At 52.4% G+C, this 18804-nt stretch overlaps 1 protein-coding gene across 1 annotated transcript; it reads right to left on the bottom strand.

Moving 5' to 3' along the window:
- Nucleotides 1–1156: 1156 nt before the first annotated feature.
- On the bottom strand, nucleotides 1157–12409 carry MCM3 (minichromosome maintenance complex component 3). Its single transcript, XM_027908340.1, has 17 exons — nucleotides 12209–12409; nucleotides 11453–11565; nucleotides 10433–10641; nucleotides 9749–9879; nucleotides 9289–9527; nucleotides 8477–8585; nucleotides 7697–7850; nucleotides 6591–6722; nucleotides 5919–6127; nucleotides 5244–5418; nucleotides 4943–5069; nucleotides 4483–4633; nucleotides 4187–4327; nucleotides 3860–3966; nucleotides 3203–3285; nucleotides 2572–2647; nucleotides 1157–2342 (listed from the first exon to the last, which is right to left on the bottom strand). The coding sequence occupies exons 1-17, from the start codon at nucleotides 12287–12289 to the stop codon at nucleotides 2144–2146; spliced, it is 2436 nt and encodes an 811-aa protein (XP_027764141.1). The 5' UTR covers nucleotides 12290–12409; the 3' UTR covers nucleotides 1157–2143.
- Between the last annotated feature and the right edge of the window lie 6395 nt (nucleotides 12410–18804).

The raw sequence follows: 18804 nt of genomic DNA, 5'->3' as shown, positions 1-18804 counted from the left end.
CTTTCTGCCTGTGGGAGTTGTTTGTTTTTCTCCTGTCACCAAAGGCCTGTCTCTCAATTTCCAAGGATAGACCGAGGTGGCCGTCAGCACCCGGGGGAGGTAGACGGCCACATCCTGCCACTCCAGGCTACGGGATAGTAAAATAAACCAGATTTATCTACCCTGGAGCTCCTCCTGGTGTCCTATCTTGGGAAATTCAGTATCAGTGGTTCCCCAGCTGTAAGAGCAGGAAAAACACAAAAATCACAGAATTATGGAATCATTTGGGTTGGAAAGGATCTTAAAGATCATCTCGGTCCAAATCCTGCCAAGGACAGAGACACCTTCCACTATCCCAGGTTGCTCCAAGCCCTGTGCAACCTGGCCTTGGACACTTCCAGGGATGGGGCAGCCACAGATTTTCTGGGCAACCTGAACTAGGGCCTCACCACCTTCACAAGCAAAGGATATTGTTTCCATCTAACCCACCGTCTGGCAGTGGGAAGCCATTCTCCCTTGTCTTGTCCTTCCAAGCCCTTGTCCCAAGTCCCTCTCCAGCTCTCCTGGAGCCCCTTTAAGCACTGTAAGGGGCTCTCAGGTCTCCCTGGAACCTTCTCCAGGTAAACACCCTCAGGTCTCCCAGCCTGGCTCCATCAGAGACCATCTGTGTGTTTTACTCACCTTCACTAATCTTTGCAGTTTTATGAGACCAAACACTCTCTGTAGGTTTGAGGTCACCCTGGGGAAGCACAATACATCCAACCTTCAGGAGGCTGCAAACAGGCAAAATCCCCTCCAAACCCACTGTCATGGCTGTGTTGAATGAGACAAGCTCAAAAATCCAACTTTTATAGTTCAACAGTTCTGTCTGCAGAAGAAAAACGAGGGAACCCTCTCCCCCAGACACTGAGATGCTGCCAAGACACAGAGCTCCAAGTGGGCAGAGGCAGGAGCTACCCACATTTATTGCCCTCTCATCTCACAGGAATTTCTGCATGTATTTGGTCCACCCAAGGCAAAGGCACGTGGTGGAAAAACATTCCCAAGGCTGGCAGCAGAACCAAAAGGGGCTGGCAGCTGCCTGAAGGTTTTGCAGAGCAGCACAGGTCCCCAAAGGGTGCAGAGTTGTATTCCCACAAGTGGGAATTTTACATCCAAGTAAGCAAAAGGCCATGGATTTAACAATATAGACATTTTTATTTATCAAATTAAGATTTATGGCATCCAGAAACAAGGGAACATGAGCCTGTGCAGGTGTCTGGGGATGGGCAGGGATAACAGCAAACAGACAGTGCTGGTCAGGGGATTCTCCAAAGCTTCACCTCAAACTCACCCGGACGAAAAAAAGAAATTAAAAAAGATCCCAAACCTTCATCAGCACTGGATCACAAGCAGCAAAGACTGGTCTGACTGTGGGGTCAGCTTTTCTTGAAAACCCATCCCCAGGGAATGATTCCAGGTTGAAAGGAGGAGCAGCTGGAGATGGAACCCCTCTGTGCCAGGGACACATTCCCTGGGCAAACTCTGAACACCCATGTCCTTCTCTGGGGGCAAAACTCCCACCAGGGCTGCGAAATCCAGAAATAAAGCTGACCATGGGCAGTGGAACAGCTCAGACCACACTTGTCCCTCCAGCACCAGGAATCATCCTCCACAAGATGGGTGGGAAAAGCAGAACCAACAAGGCAGGCATTAGGTATCTTTCCATGTGAGACAAGCAGATCTAAGCTATACAACTGGAGAAAAAAAAAAAAAAGGAAAAATAAAAGCTTCACTAGTAGTGGAGCTCTCACGTTGCTTCTCACCACCACTATGGAATATTGGATTCCTAAATCCAGATTTATTTTTAAAAAATCCACCAAAAAGCCACCAAAGCTAAACACAATACATTAAGAACACTGATAATTTGCTCTTAGATTTTTCCTTCCACCTCCTTGCAGAAACAAGCCTCTTCCCAAATGCTCCAGTTTGAAGACAGCAACAGCTTCCAGAGCTCCTGGTTCTTCTTCTTTTGTGCCAGCAGTGCACAGCAAGGAAGTGCAGAGACCTGAGCTCCCCAAAGTCCAGCTCAGCCAGATGAAGGTTTCAGGAGAGAGCTGAAGGCAAACACAGAGAGTCTCTGGACCGAGAGTCCACAAAAACTTGGGATCTTCCACCCAGAGGCTCAGATTAAGAAGACAATGTCATCAGACACCATGATCTGGTTTTCATCCTGCATGTGGGCCAAGGCCCCCTTCACCTCGGCCAGCGAGAAGGGCTCGGGGTTGTCGCGGTTGATGGACTCCATCACGTTCTTCAGACCCACAGACTGGGCGTGGGAAGCTTTGAAGACCTCCAGGAGAGCAGCCTTGAACGCTTTCAACCTGGTCAGAGCAGAAGTAATCACCCTTAGAGACCACACACAAGTCCTTCCCCTCCTTCCCAGCCCGGGATGCCTCAGCCCTTCCCCATTCCAGAAGCAGCACTCGGCAGGAAAGCCAAAACCAGGGCCGGGAGCACAACAGATGCATCTCCAGCAACTGGGACAACAGCTTGGACCCACTGAGGGGGGTGGATATGCAGGGATAAACTCCTCCTCCAGCCCCCACTCACCTTGGTTCAGCCAACTCCACCTTCTTCCCTTCCCCAGTGGCCGAGGCTTCGGGCGTCTTCGGAGTGTGTGCCTGAACTGGAGCAGAAGGAAGAGTCACCTTCACCCTGCCTGGTGTCCAAGCACCCAGACAGCAAAAGCTCTTGGCCTCAGGGTGGGGTGGGTGATGCCAAACTGCCTCCCAAAATTGCTATTTCTGCAGCAGTTTGGAAGTGTGAAGAAAAGAATTAATCAGCAATGCAATCGTGGAATGTCTTGGGTTGGAAGGGACCTGAAAGATCTTCTTGTTCCAACCCCCTGCCATGGGCAGGGACACCTTCCACTCTCCCAAGCTGCTCCAAGCCCTGTCCACCCTGGCCTTGGACACTTCCAGGAATGGGGCAGCCACAGCTTCTCTGAGCAACCTGTTCCAGTGCTCTCACCCTCACAGGGGAGAATTTCTTCCCAATATCCCATCTAACCCTGTCCCACACAGACAGGTTCATCTGGATTTGTGGCTCTGAGTGGTGGCTGGACCACGCCAGAGACCCCAGGAACAGCAGCATTGCTGCTCCTCAGGCTGTGCAGCCCCACCAGGGCTGAAGGGAGCAGCACCCTCATGAGCCACATGCCACCAAAACCCCAGGGACTCACCCTGTGGCATCTCCTCCTCGGCGTCACTGAAGTCATAGGGGTCGTAGGAGCCCCCCTCGCCTTCCGTGCGTGCCTTCTTTCTCCTGGGAGAGGGGACAGGAGGTCAGCCCTGCTCCAGCTGAACTCCCAGGAAAAACTGGAGTTCAGGAGCCCATGTCCTGAGCTCCTGGAGGTATCTAGCCAGGAACTCACAGGGTACCTGTGGCTCATAGGCAACCCACCCTCTGGCCACAGATCCCTGCCGGAGACCACAGATCCCTGTCCCACAAGACCCAGCTGGCACCAGTCCCAATGGTTGTGGCTTTTGTGGAATCACAGAATGGTTTAGGTTGGAAGGGACATTAAAGCTCATCTCATTCCAACCTTCTGCCACCTTCCAGTAGACCAGGCTGCTACAAGCCCCATTCAACCTAGCCTTGAACATTTCCACGGATTATTCTGGGCACCCTTGTGCCAGTGCTTCAAATTTTAGGACATGGCCACCCAGTCAGTTCCTTATCCATGAAATAACCATGTCCCTCTACTACAAACTGGGGAGGACAATCCACCTGGCTCAGCAAAATCTGGAGCATTTCCCCAAGGCCAGCATTGCCTGTGGCAACCTCAGAAGAGTCTGGTGTCCTTTGCACAATGTCCCTCCCTTGCTCTGGCTCCTACCTCCTCGTCCTGCGCTCCTCCTTGGGCTGTGACTCCTCATCTTCCTCCTTCTCAGTCTCCGAGTCCTCCTCCACCGTCTTTCTGCGCTTCTTCTCCTTCTCCAGCACCTGTGTGGCAAAGGCAGGATGGACTGAGCCCTGTTTTTCACTCAAGTTGCTTTTAGGGGACCAAACCCAAGGACCCAAAATCCCACCATGGTGGCCTCACCCCACACTACGTCCAGGAAAGGTCCCACCAGCAGCCCAGGGTGCTCAGCCTGCACCAAGCCCAACCTTTCCAATGACAACCTCGGGATCCCCCAGGAGCAGAGGGACACCTTTACCCCACCTTTTTGAAGTAGGCAAACTGCACCAGCTCCAAAGCTGCCTCAGCATCCTGCAGATCCACAGTCTTGTTCATCCTGGCCTTGGCATGGGCTGTGGAGAGGCGGATCAGGGTCTCCAAGGTCCGGGCCGTGATGGGGGAGGTCTGGGGAGAGAGAGGGAGGTGCCTCTGTGAGACTGACCCACACCACAGCATCCCACATCACACCCAAGGTGGGAAACGCTCATAAAGCAGAGAGAGGGGCCTGTGGCTCAGCTTCCCTCCTCCTGGCCCAGCGGGGAGCTACTCCCAGGGCTCACCCTGGCAATGTCTGAGTTCATCTCGCTCTGGCTGCGCAGGCGGGAATACTCCTCCGCGATGTAACTCGCTGCCTCCTCTGTCAGCACGGGCTTGATCATCTTGGCTACATGGATGTACTTCCTCATGAACTGCATGCTGACAATCTTCTCCCTGTGGGAACACACGTGCACCCGTGTTCTCCAAGGTGGGGGGGGATGGGATTTCCATCCACTTTTTCCGCCTTTCGGGGGCGTCCAGGTGTGTGGGGAATTCAGCTCCAGATGTTCCCCACCTTCCTGGCACAAGAGATCAAGCCCAGAGCAAGGCTCCCTTGGCATCCTGCCCATGTACCTCCCCCCTGGACCACCTGGAGCATCGCTGGCACTGGCAATCAGTCACTGGATACTCAAGCCAAATCCATGAACCCACAGTGCTGGAAACCCCAGAGGGCTCCAGGGGGACGCGGGATGAAGGACTCACTTGCGGCGGTTGGGCCCGTGCAGGAGGTCATCGTGTTTCTCATACACCTGGAGCTCCTGCTCCTCCTCCTGCGCGAAGTCGGGGTCGTCCGTGGCCAGGATCTCCACAGCACTACCCAAGGGCATGGCTGGAGAGGAAAGTGGCACAGAGAACAGGCTTTTAGTCTCTGGAACAAATTCCAAAAGCCACCGAAACCAGTCCCCTGCCAAGCCAGGGGTGCTGAGCCCTAAGAGATGCCACCAAGGGGTGACAACCCATCGCGGAGGGAGACAGGAGTGAGCTGAGGTGACAAGGGACTCACCATCCCCGTCCTGCTCGTTGGGGTTGCGGTAGCGGTGCATCCGCAGGACGTGGTCCGAGATCTCCCTGTCCTGCTCGGGGTCCATCTGGTCCAGCACGATGAAGAGCAGGTCAAAGCGGGAGAGCAGAGAGTCCTGCAGGCCGATGTTCTCCATGGGTGTCTTGTACTGGTCGTACTGTGGAAGGATGTGAGGGGTTACAGGAGACTCTCACGGGCTGGTCCTGGCTGCCAGGGAGGCTGAGGGGACCTCCTCTGGCCAGGCCTGAAAGGATGGATGGGTGTCCTGGCAGCTGGACACCACACCAAACCCAGCCTGCTGCAGTATGGCTGCTTCTCCCCATCCTGCAAGGCGGGTGTAGCTCTCATTTCCAAGGAAAACAAGTTTTTTTTTTTTTATGATCCCAGATCAGACAGCAAGACTGAGGTTCATCACCAGGATGAGGGTCCAGCGCCCTGCCCCAGACACCCAGGCAGAATCAAGATGAGGTGAGAAACCCCAGGAGTCCCTTTCTCCTCCAGGAGAGCCATGAGCACAAACAGACAACAAACTGACAAGGTCCCATGGATCCCAATCCCAGTAAGAACCAAGTCACTGGTTTGGGGGATCTTCTGGGTTTCACCAGCTGCCTCCCCCCAGCACCCTGCCCCAGGGAGGGGACTGACAGCAGCACTCACCCGGCCGTAGACGGGGTTGGCGGCGGCCAGGACGCTGCAGCGGGAGTTGAGCCGGGCCTGGATCCCGGCCTTGGCGATGGTGACGCGGCCCTGCTCCATCACCTCGTGGATGGCCGTGCGGTCGATGTCGGACATCTTGTCGAACTCGTCGATGCACACCACGCCCCGGTCGGCCAACACCATGGCTCCTGCCTCCAGGCGCCGCTCACCTGGGACGGGGCGGGAGAAAAGAGGGTCAAGTCACCATCCAGTAGCTTCCACACACCTGCCCTGCCATCCCCATCCACCCCTGGGATGAGGGTGAGCCTCAAGGAGCAACCTTCAGGCTTGCCCATCTCCCACCCAACTTGACAGCACAGAGGAATCTTAGGATAAGGAGTAAGCCCATGAGAAGGACAAAATCCAGGCTGCTGCTAGAGCTGACATGGGATACACCAAGTAGATGAGGAGCAAAGAAGACCACCATCAAATAGAGATGGGAAAACATCTCAAAACACCACAATCATCACCATAAAGCTTCTGGGTGGAGCAAGCCCTGCAAGTGCCGCTGCAGAACGCATGTTATAAAATCACTCAGGTCGGAAAAGACCTCCCAGATCACGGAGAGCAGCAGCCCTGGATCTCACAGAGTCCTTCCCAGGTGGTAATAAGCACCACCCTGATTCTCCTCACCGGTCTCCTGGTCCGTGGTGACAGCAGCAGTCAGGCCAACGCCGGAGGAGCCCCTGCCCGTGGTGGGGATGGCCCGGGGTGCTGTGCTGAGCACGTACCGCAGCAGCTGGGACTTGGCCACTGAAGGGTCTCCTGAAATGGAGAACAGCATCTTTAACAACCACACATCACCTGCATAACAAGTGCCATGTCGCCTGGATGCCGTGCCTAGTTTGGGGGTTTGCTCAGAGCACAGGCAGGTGGAGGGGAAAGGGGACAGAAGTGGGTTTGCTCAGTCTTGGGAAAATAAAGTGATTAGGTGGTTTTCTTGTCATCACGAAGAGGATGGGAGGAAATATAGAAGATGGAGGGAGAATTCTGACAGGTGATAGGGATGGGACAAGAGGCCAGGGGGACAGCTTAGAACACAAGAAATTCTGACCGGATGGTAGAAGAAATACCCATGAGGGTGGGCAACACTGAGATAGTGGCCCACAGAGGTTGTGGGACCCCCTTGAATCATAGAATGATTTGGGTCGGAGGAGACCTTAAAGATCATCCAGTTCCAAACCCTGTCATAGGCAGGGACACCTTCTACTAGACCAGGTTGTTCCAAGCCCCATCCAAACTGGCCTTGAACACTTCCAGGGATGGGGCAGCCACAGTTTCTCTGGGCAACCTGTGCCAGGGCCTCCCCACCCTCACAGGGAACAATTTCTTCCAACATCTTATCTAATTCTGTCCTCCTTCAGCTTAAAGCCATTCTCCCTTGTCCAGTCACTTCAGGCCCTTGTCCCAAGTCCCTTGCCAGCTCTCTTGGAGCTCCTTAAGGCACTGAAAGGGGCTCTAAGATCTCCCTGGAGCCTTCTCTTCTCCAGGCTGAATACTCCCAGCTCTTCCAAGTTGTCTCCAGAGCAGAGGGGCTCCAGCCCTTGCAGCATCTCTGTGGTCTCCTCTGGACCCGTTCTAACAGGCCCACAACCTTCTTGTGCTGAGGGCTCCAGACATGGAACCTCCAGAGGTCCCGTCTAACCCCAGTTACTCCATGAAACTAAACCTTAAAAAAATGTTCCTTCCTCTCACCCCCTGACACCAACCAAGGGTGCCTCTGCCCAGCCCTTCCAGACCTATCAGCAAGATGTTGATGTCTCCTCGGATGCGGCTCCCGTTCTCCAGAATCTTCTCCACCCCTCCAAGCAGCATGCAGAGAATGGCCTTCTTGATGTACTCGTGCCCATGGATGCTGGGAGCCAGAGATTTGGCCAACTGGTCAAAGATATCCTAAGGCAGAGGAGGCAAAGCATGGCCCATCACATGGACTGCAGCAGGCAAGAACAAAGCAATACCTCAGTAGAACATTTCAGCCCAAATTTCAGCTTCCTCCTATCACACAGCCACATGGATGAAAATCATTTAGAAAGGAGAAGACCTTTGGCCAGAGTTTTCTTTCAGTGGGACTTTTCTGAAGTCCTGGACCATCCTGTCACTCTCATCCAAGCAAGCACTGGAAGCAGTTGCTCTTTTACACACTACAGAGCAAAGCTCTGAGCATAAGACCAGGCTGGGGCAGTATCTCACTCTGGTTTGGGGTTTGAAGTGGAAAGAGGTACTTCTCCTGCAGTGGAAATTCCCTGGAAACCAGCTGGCAGGGTCATGACATAGCAGAGCTGCCAGCAGGAAGGGTGCTCTGCTAGCAGCACAGAAGCAGTAACAAAAACAACAAGATCTGACCGCAGCCTGAGCAGAAAACTCAAATAAAACAAGTTGGAAAATCCAGCAACGTTGCCAGGAGAGTTGAAGAGTTACTTGCAAGCCAACAACACCCTCCTTAGCCACACACCAAGCTGCTCTGGCCAAAACTTCACGCCCAGACACAAGCCTGCCTTCCAGATGTGAGACCCAAATACCTTGGAGCGGCTCTTGCTGAATCTCTTGATCTTGGCCACGTCGGCAGCAGAGTAGAGAGGCCGCACGTCTTTGCTCATCTGCTTCACGTGGCAGGCGATGAGGATAGTCCTGGAGAAGGGACACAGCTGTGGTCAAACCCCACAAAGATCCCACAGAACTTCCACAGTGTCATCACTTGCTCTAGGGAGCCCTGGAGGGGGAATGGGAAGCTTCAGGACCTGTAGCCCCCTCGATCTGACTGGGCTGCGCCACCAGTGGAGCATCTTTAAGAGCATTCAACCCCCTCTGGGCACAGCTGAAGTCACAGCTACCTACTGGGAGGGGAGACATCATCACAGGCTGCAGCTTCCTCACAAGGAGGGGCAGGCACTGACCTCTGCTCTGTGACCAGTGACACGACCCGAGAGAACGGCTGGAGCTGTGTCAGGGGAGGTTTAGGCTGGATATTGGGAAAAAGTTCTTCACCCAGAGGGTGGTTGGGCACTGAACAGGCTCCCCAGGGTAGTGATCACGGACTTAAAACCTGACAGAGCTCAAGAAGTGGTTGGACAACACTCTTGGTGGGATTGTTGGGCCTGTCCTGTGCAGGGCCAGGAGCTGGACTCAGTGATCCTTGTGAGTCCCTTCCAACTCAGAATATTCTGTGATTCTGAGGCTGATGCTAAGGATCAAGGTGCAAATCACTTCCAAGTGACTCAAGCCACTGTTTGCCCCAGCTCAGCGATGGCCACCTGCCTGTCCCAGGTCTCACCTTCCAGAGATGTGACCCAACCAAACAGGGCGGGAGGGCTGAAGCCCAAAGAAGGCTCACCTGAAAGTCCCCGAGGTGTACCCCTGCTTCTTCCCTGGCAGGCAGCGGTACGTCCCCACCACCTGGACACGGTCCCCAGGCTTCACCTTGTCCACCAGGTCATCATCCAGAACCACATCCACCGAGCGTGGCAGCTGCCCCGCCGGGGCCTTCTCGGGCATCTCCTGGATGGTGATGGTCTGGTGGTCCTTGTAGACCGAGAGGCCAAACTCTGTCTCCAGGGGGTTGTTCTCTTCATCCTAAAATGCAGGAACCCCAATAAAAAGATTAGCACCACTTTCAAGGAGCACAGGGAGAAGAGATGGGTCAGATAAGCAGGGGAAAGACAGGCATCACCCAGCACGCACAGGTCTGCTGGAAAGGGTTGTTTTAGCAGGACTGGAAGTTGGGGTTCACCAGCTGACACATTCTCCCTGGAGGAATCTGTTGATGTTTCTACAACAAGGCTAATTCCCCTCACCTTTGTAGGGTAGATGGCGCTGGTTGGGAAGGCATCCAGGGAGGTCATGTCCGTGTATCGGCGCTCAATCGTCTTCTTGGTGGCCGGGCAATAATGGACACTCCGGACAATCTTGGGACGAACCAGAGAGCCTGAGATCGGAAAACAGAGGAGTTAGAGGCTGGGATGTCCCTCCCTTCTGTCAGCAGACAGTCCGCAACAGGATCTCCAACACTAAACTGCACTTGGGTCACAACCTCCTGTCAACCAGGGGCAGGATTTGCTGAGCTCAAAGACCAACCCAACACCCACTTTGCTTCTGCCAAGCCCCCTGTTCCTTGGCCCAGATTGCCAGGACACAGAATCACAGAAAGCTTGGGTTGGAAGGGACCTGAAAGACCATCTCGTTCCATCCTCCTGACGACCGGGTTGCTCCAACCCCTGTTCAACCCAGCCTCTGACAATTCCAGGGATGAGGCAGCCACAGCTTCTCTGGGCAACGGCCTCGCCACCCTCACAGGGAAGAATTTCTTCCTAATATCCAATCTAAATCTACCCTCTCTCAGCATAAAGCCATCCCCCCCTTGTCCTGTCACTCCATGTCCTTATCAAAAGCCCCTCTCCCCGCCAGGACTCCTGGAGGGCTCCAGCTCTACCACAGCAAACACCTGGTCCCCCCAGCCCTGGGTTGTCCTCCAGTCTCACACTTTGTCACGATGCCCTCCACACAGACGATGCAGCTGAGGAAAGAGGCCGTCAGTGTCCGTGGGGACACATGCTTGGAGCCAAAGCTGCCCTCCAGCCCGATGTAGAAGTCCTCATACTGCTTGGCGTAGGTGGCATCCACAGAGGCGACGAAATCCTTCAGGGCCCGCTGGAAGGCGATCAGCTCCTCAAAGGCATGGTTCAAGAGCCTGCAACACAAGGAGGGGACAATGCAGATGGATCAGCCCCTCCTGCCCTCCTCCTCCTAATTTAAACTTGTCCCATTTCCCCCACGTGCTCCACAAGTGGGGAAAAACCTTAAAGCCCGTCACAGCTCTGTGTGAGGTCCACTGGCACCAATATTCGGAAGATGAACAAATCCAAGCTCATCTGGGAAATTTCACATGTCCCATGGGCAAGCCTGATCCAAAATATCCCAAAGCATCCTAAACAAAGCTCAGAGAGCTGTGGGTGTCCTGCTTGGAGAAGAGAAGGCTCCAGGGAGACTTCAGAGCCCCTTCCAGTGCCTAAAGGGGCTCCCAGGAGAACTGCAGAGGGACTCTGGACAAAGGCCTGGAGTGACAGGACAAGGGGGAATGGTTTCCCACTAACAGAAGACAGGGTTAGATAGGATATTGGGAAGAAATTCTTCCCTGTGAGGGTGGTGACACTCAGCACAGGTTGCCCAGAGAAGTTGTGGCTGCTCCAATCATGGAAGTGTTCAAAGCCAGGTTGGACAGGGTCTAACCAACCTGGTCTAGTGGAAGGTGCCCCCGCCCCTTCCAACACCAATCATTCCATGATTTATATCATATAACCACCTCTAGTTTGCTGCAGGAACTTTTTGTCAAATTTTACAAGCTTGGAAGGGATGGGGCTCATGGGGGAAAAGAGCACCTTTTCCAAGGGACCTGGAGCACAGAACAAAGTTTGGCCCTTCCCTGCCACAAGGGTCCTGCAAAACCAGAGCTGGAGCTCTGAAACCCCTCTCAGGCAGGTGCCCCCTGTGCCCACCCCCACCTGTTGGCTCTCCTCTCGTTCTTCCGCCGCAGGTCATTGATGTTGACGAGGAGCCGGCACTGGTTGTCACTGATCATGTCCCGGACCTTGCCCTGGTAAATCCCTTGGTCTTCCTGCAAGTGGGTGTGGATGAAAGACATTAAAAAAACCCCCTAACTTTGTATTCCTGCCTGTGTGAGACAATCCCCAGGAGCGATTCCTGCACGGCTTGACTCCCTTTATTCCCTGACGTGGTAACACAGGGACCAAGTGCTACCCCACTCCCACAGGTACATGGGGGGATGAAGGGGGGGTACAGGGACCAGGTACCGCCAAACTGCCGGGGAGGATCAAGGGGAGGGTGAGTGGCACAGGGACCAAATGCTCCCCAACCTAGTGGGGGAATTATCGGGGGGAGGGAGGGGCAGGCACATAGGGGCCAGGTACTCTCTTACCCTCTTGGGGATACATATTGGGGGCGGGGGGGTGAGGGGGCATAGGGACCAAGTGCTGCCCAATCTCAGGGGTTCAAGGGGGTCGAGGGGCAGCGGGGCCAGGTGCTCCCCATCCCCGAGTCTACATATTGGAGGAGGCATAGGAACCAGGTGCTTCCTAATCCTGGGGGGTTTATAGGGGAAGGCAAAGGGATCAGGTTTTCTCCACCCCCGAGGAGTACATTACTGGGGGAGGGTGGAGGAGGGGCACAGGGACCCGGTGGTTCCCAGCCCCAGAGGGCACAGAATGGATGCAGCACCCGCGTCTCCGAGCTCGTCTCACCTCATCATCCAGAAAATCGAGGTAGTCGCGCTGCGCCTCGCGCAGCTCCGCATCCTCCAGCCCGCCCGCCGGTGCCGCCATGCTGTGGCCGCTCGGGGAGGGATCCCGCCGCCGCCGCTTCTGCTGCTGCCGCTGCTGCTGCTGCTGCTGCTGCAGGGGAAGGCGGTGAGAGACGAGGAGAGCCGGGCTGGCCCCGCAGCCCCGCGATCCGGCCCCGCTGTGGGAGAAATCCGATGCTCCCCCTCCCGCAGCCGCCGCGCTCCCGTTTCGCGCCAAACACGGGCCCTTTCCCGCCACCGGGCGGGAAATCCGCCCCGCTCCCGCACGCGGCGCTGCTGATTGGTCGGCACCGCCACGCCCCAGCCAATGGGGCGGAGAAAGAGTCGGTGGGTGGGTGATGGACAGGAGCTTCAGCCTATCAGAGAGCGGAGGGGCGGGGCGAGGGGGCCGCGCTGTCCCGCGGTTCGGGGCGGGGGAACCGGGACCGGGGGAACCGGGACCGGGGGAACCGGGAGGTTCCCATTCGATCCCGAGGATCGGGTTCCTACTCCTGGAAGTTACCGACGCCTGAAAATGCCAAGTTATTTAAGAAAAAAAAAATTAAAAAAAAGCGCTAAGCCTAAAACAACAACAAAAAAAAAAGGAAATAAAATCACAAACAAGTACAAAAAAGCAATAAGAAAATAAATTTTGGCGGGTTTTTCAGTAATATATTTTGGAGAGCGCTATTTCCGGGTATTTTCTCCCCATATAGGCTGCGTGGGGGTCACTCTTCCCTTTAACATTGCCCGATGTGACTCCAGGAGTTTCGCGATGAACACACAAAAGCCACAGGTCCCTTGGTATTTGTAATGGTAAAGGTGATTTTGGATGTGTCTTAGAATCACAGAATGGTTTGGGTCGAAGGGAACTTAAAGGTCGTTTCAATTCAACCCCATTCATGCACAGGGACACACTATCCTTCTTCCACTTTCCCAGGTTGCTCCAAAGCCCTGTCCAACCTGGTCTGAACACTTCCAGGTATGGGGCAGCCACAGCTTCTCCGGGCAACCTGTGCCAGGGCTTCACCACCCTCACAGGGAAGGATTTCTTCCCATAATGTAATTTATACCTGCTCTTTGTCAGTGAGAAGACTTTTCCCTTTGTTCCATCACTATCTGCTTGTGTATAAAGTCACTCTCCTTTTTCCAAGGCCCCATTAAGTCTTCTGAGAGGCTTCTGCAGGCAGAAATCAAAGGGAAAGTGGAGACACTGGGTACAGGGAAACCTCTGCTCCCCCTTAAAACAGCATGTTGGTATCCCTTAAAAATCTTTATCTAAACTCTGTTTAAAAATAGAAAAAATAATAAAAAGCTTGACAAAAACATTTCAATCAGCGGGGCATACTGGGCACCCAAACTTGGCCGTGTCCCCTGGATGTTGGAGCTAACACCAGTTTATCCAGGGAAATGCTGGAAATAAATACTCACCTGGGGTCTGTTGGGCTGTGCAAGTGCTGAGGCACAACATTCCCAGTGCCTGACCTCTCCAGAGGGAGCAGCTGCCATTCGTGCTTCGGAAGAGGAGCAGGAAACAGCCTCTGCCCTATTTCCCATTTTCTCTTTGTGTGCCTGGATCAGGTCGATCCTTGGAAATGTTGCTGGTAACACTGTGGCCAGTTCAGGATACGTGTGTTTCAAGTCCTGAGTATTTGTCCCACTTTAGGAGAGATTTTTTTTCAAGTTGTTTTGAATCAAAGTGAAAGTTCAAGAGTTTCCTTTTTAGGCCTTTGGGCCCTTCCCTGGAATAATTTCATGGAGTATTAAGTCTGGCAGGTTGGCAGGAATGAAGGATCTTGTGCTCTCTTGCTGTTTTCTTTTTTTCTTTTCTTATTTTTTTTCTTTTTTTTTCCCCCTTTCCTTTTTATTTTCATTTTTCTTCTTGTTTTTCTTTTTATTTTCCTTTTGCTTTTAATTTTCCCTCTTTTTTCTCCTTGTCATCTCCCAAGTTTCTCTCCTGGCTCCAGAGATGCTCCCTGCAGCTGGAACACCCTCCCTGCCTGGGCACACTCAGCAGCACCCATTTCCCTACAGAAGCTCCTCAAATCTACCCTTTCCCCCTGATTTTCTGGAGATTCCTTGTTTTCATGAGTGGAGGAAGCACAGAAAAAAGTGAATAGAGAAAAACTTTGCTGTGCCACTGCACATAGATATATATATAGAGATAAAGTAAATTACATATGTTTATATTATGTATTTTATATATATATATATATTATATATTATATTTGTATATAAAGATAATATAAATATATTTAGATATAGATATATAGATATAGATATAGATATAGATAGCTAATATAAAGATATTTAACTGGGCACACCAGCCATGAGGATATAAACTGGCAGGAGGAATCAGCCTGTGTAAGTGCCCAAAGGAAATATGATTTATCCTATTTAAATGGGCAGAACCTGCTATAAGATTTCAGCTCTGGGACAGTTTTTCTCTCCCTGCAGCAGACAGACTAATCAATCCATCCATGGACACAGCCTGTGTGCTCCACTGCAGATAAAATACAGATGGAAAAATAAAATATGGATGCAAAGCACCTCGTGAGCACAGCACAGAGCGGTGCCAGGGTGGGATTCAGACACATATATGTAGATTGCACAAGATCTCACCTACATTTAAGTGGTCAGAATGAATCCCAGCACATGGATCACTGTGGATTTCCTCCTGCTGGGAGCTGGCAGGGCCCCATTGCTCCTGCCTGCAAGGTAACAAGAGTTAGGGATAAAAATAACCACTGTTGTTATTCAGGACAGCCCCTATAGCAACTGCTGCGTGCCTGAATAATTCATTGGAGCAGGTCAGGCCAAGGAGGACAGAGGGATGGAGAGACATGGAGAAGGCTGGGACGATAAAAGCAAGGCAGAGAGGCCTTCCCTGCCTTTTGGGGCTCCCCAGGAGGGTGCCAAGTCCCTCCACGGGTTCACCTCCCTGCCACATTCCTACAATGACAGGGTGGAGAGGGCAAAACAGCTGACAGAGACTTTTAGCACTTCCTATCCACTGGAAAAAAACAGGAATTAAGCTCTTGAATACACGGAGGGCTGGGTCTGCAGGGTTCTAAAAGAAGCAGGAGGATCAGGGGTGGATGCAGCAGTGATTTCCATGGGTGGATTGCACACGAGGGGTGCTGGCCAGAACACCCCACCAGCCCTCAGCATGGATTTTCTCCTCCCTTCCTCACACCTCTGTGTGTCAGCATCTACCTGTCCACCTGGATTCTGAGATCCACTTTATGGGTATCCTGTGATCCTTCCAATATTCTGGGGTTTTTTTTTGTTCTGTGGGGTTTTTTGTTTGTTTGTTTGTTTGTGGGGGTTTTGTTTTGATTTTTCCCCCTTTGTTCAACTCAATATCAATTTTCAATCCACAACTCACTTTCCAAGTTGCCAGCTATTCACTTTCCCTTATGCTGAACAACTTTGTCTCACCCATGGAGGGCAGGGGAGAAGCTTGTGGCTCATTCACAGCTCCAAAAAGGGGAGGGAAGAACACCCCATATATGATGGAGTGTCACCTCATCATCAAGCAACACATCGGAGTTGAGGTTTCAGATATATTTTTAATAAAACAGAAGGATAATAACACAGAATGAAATGTTTTGAAGGAAAAAAACCCCCACCACTTTCTATAACCGAAATGTTGTGAAGCGAGACCACCTATGAGGTGTTTTCATCAGGGTAAATTTTAAGTTTTCCAAGGGATTAAAAGGATTTATCCTTACTGGGCTCTCCTGCAGCTGCAGTTGCAGCAGCTGAACTCCAACCAGGAAATTCACTCTTGCCAGCAGAGCATTGTCCTGACTCTCATCACTTCCACACATGTGGAAGATATAATTTAATGCTGAAGGAGCCCTTCTTAATCCCCTATCCTGACCTTTTCCCTAACATAGGCTGGAGAATTTCACCCCCATCCCATCTGCACCCAGCTCAGGCATTTCTGACATCATTTTCTTGAAGTGTTTGCTATTCCCACGCACTCTGGTAAATCTTTAAATGGTTCTAGCTCCTGGTTTTTTCCTAGTTGTGGAGAAGAAAAATATGGAAAATTACTACTATTGTGTATGAATGGAATTTCTTCACTTAAAGGCACGTCTGGTATCTCAGCAGGAGAGCACAGTAAAGGGGTAAGAAGTTAAAGCTCTGACCTTCTGTGTGTTTGGATGGATTGTAGCCACCTTCTTGCTTCACAGAGTAGGAGCCCCGTGCATAGGGATCTTTTTTTCCTCTCAGATGCCACTGGCATGCAATCAGCACAATGATGGGAATGTCAAATCTTGTTGTGGTCCTGCTTCTGATGCACAGCTACTCCAGATCCCGCAGGAATTCATCCTCTTTTCCTGCTGTGCAGAAGGAAAATACAGCATTTAATAGAAAACCAAAACAAACCCACAGAGGCTGTGCCTGCAGGCACAAGGAAAACTGAATTCCAAAGGAAACCAGAGGAGTGGCTGAATCAACAAAGCTCTGGAGAGCGTGGCTGTGGAATGGGGCAACCCAACCACATTTCCAGGGAAGCCCGAAGGGCCCAGACACAGATTGCCCGTGGTTTGGTGTTGCTATTTCTGTCTGCTCATCTGCTCTCATGAGTTCTGGCTGTTACTAAAGACAGTGACAGCTGGTTCCTCTTTTTTTCTATTCTTTCATTTTCTCCACTGACCAAGTTTGAAAATCACCCATCTCTATGTAAAACATCCTCACCTCTGCCTCAGGATCTCTGGGATCTGCCTTCAGCCATGGGTCAGGACCCACTGGTCACTTCAACAAGTGATGCCCAACTTCAGAATCATAGAATCATGGACCAGTTTGGGCTGGAAGAGACCTTAAAGACCATCGTATTCCAACCCCTGCCTTCCACTTGACCAAGTTGCTCCAAATCCTGTCCAACCCGGCCTTGGACGCTTCCAGGAAAGTGTTCAAGTGCCTCACCATCCTCACAGTGAAGAATTTCTTACCAATACCCCATCTATCCCTGCCCTCTGGCAGTGGGAAGCCATTCCCCCTTGTCCTGCCCCTCCAGGCCCTTGTCCAAAGTCCCTCTCCAGCTCTCCCAGCCTGGCTCCAGAGCAGAGGGGCTCCACCCCTCGGAGCATCTCCGTGGCCTCCTCTGGACTCTCTCCAGCAGCTCCACGTCCTTGTGCTGTTGTTCCCCAGGGCTGGAGGCAGCTCTGCAGGTGGGGTCTCACCTGAGGGGGCAGAGGGGCAGAATCCCCCCCTCTCCTGCTGCCCACCCCCCAGGACACAGGGGGTTTCTGGGCTGGGAGTGCCCATGGCCAGGGCATGTCCAGCCTCTCACACACCAGAACCCAAACTCCTTCTTCCCAGGGCTGTTCTCAATCCATTCTCCACCCCATAGGAAGATGGGAAGCTGCAGCAGCTCCCACAAGACACATTAGCAATCATCACCAGACTGTCACAATGGGCTCCCTGCTCCGTACAAGCCACGAGGAGGCAGGAAAGTCCTGACCCCAAATTGTCACACACTCCTTGCGCAACACGCGGGGAGCAGCTGATGGTGGCAAAATTAACTGTATCAAGAGCTTCTTTCTGATTGCAGGGGCTGAACTTGGCAACCCAGGGCTTTTTTTCTGAGTTATTAGTTAAAGAAAGTCTCAGTGTTCTGCATCTAAAATTTGCCAAATCATGAGCATCAATCCTTGTCCAGTGGGAAGGAATTCCATGTGGGAACAGATAGGGCAGAAAAACTCTCTTTCACCCAAGCACAATAATAACATGTCAATACTCTTTACCACAAGCAAGTACAGGGAAAAGGGAACTCATCCAACTTTCTGGATCCCATTTGGTGTTTGGCATAACTCAGTTATCTTTGGTGCAAAGCTGCTCTGTCGTCCCTCAGCGGCACAGTGTGGACACAGTGTGTTTGGATGCAGCTTGGTGAAGGGAGACCCTGGTCTACAAAAAAAGCTCCTCTTTTTGCATGATAATTCAAAGCACCCAAAAATAACATGCCAAACTTTTTGCAGGGTTTGTGTGGCGTGACAGAGAGGGTCTGTGGGGCCAGCAGGTCAAGGGAGGGGATTCTTCCCCTCTGCTCTGCTCTGGTGAGGCCCTACATGTAGTGCTGCATCCAGCTCTGGGGTCCCCAGCACCAGGAGGAAGTGGAGCTGTTGGAATGAGTCCAGAGGAGGACTGTCCCTGATGGGCTGCCTTGGAGCCAGCTGGCATTGGGTCTGTCTGAAATAGGGGAAGCTTTTGGCAGCTTCTCACAGAAGCCACCCCTGCCCCCCCACCCCCACTATCAAAACCTGTCCACACAACCTGAAAACAACTTTAAAGGTCTCTTCCAACCCAAAGCATTCAGTGATGCATATTTGGGTGGGGAATTACACTATTCAGGACATGTTTAAGGGCACAAAGAGGACTTGAATTCTATCAGATGACTGTAAAGGGTAGGGAGAGCCCAGCCTGGCACAGCCTGGTCTTAACTCTGGGAGTGATCTCCTGGGCAAACACAACCACACCTGGTTTTTGCCTTGAAGGGAACTGGGTGATTCATTTCAGGGTTTAAAATGTACATAATAGGGAGCA

Source organism: Empidonax traillii, unplaced genomic scaffold, assembly GCF_003031625.1.
Source record: "Empidonax traillii isolate 1590-97213 ecotype Southwest subspecies unplaced genomic scaffold, ASM303162v1 scaffold1683:size74120, whole genome shotgun sequence".
Lineage (NCBI taxonomy): Eukaryota > Metazoa > Chordata > Aves > Passeriformes > Tyrannidae > Empidonax > Empidonax traillii.
Note: the sequence above shows the minus strand (reverse complement) of the source record. Positions and strands in the feature narration are given on the sequence as shown.

What these genes read in the sequence shown, in the direction of transcription:
- MCM3 (XM_027908340.1), bottom strand. Translation starts at nt 12,289, where the DNA reads ATGGCGGCACCGGCGGGCGGGCTGGAGGATGCGGAGCTGCGCGAGGCG. An exon ending in CACGGGCCCAACCGCCGCAA is followed by an intron (nt 4,634 to 4,942) that starts GTGAGTCCTTCA and finishes GTGTTCCCACAG; the next exon opens with GGAGAAGATTGTCAGCATGC. An exon ending in AGTTTGCCTACTTCAAAAAG is followed by an intron (nt 3,967 to 4,186) that starts GTGGGGTAAAGG and finishes TTTGCCACACAG; the next exon opens with GTGCTGGAGAAGGAGAAGAA.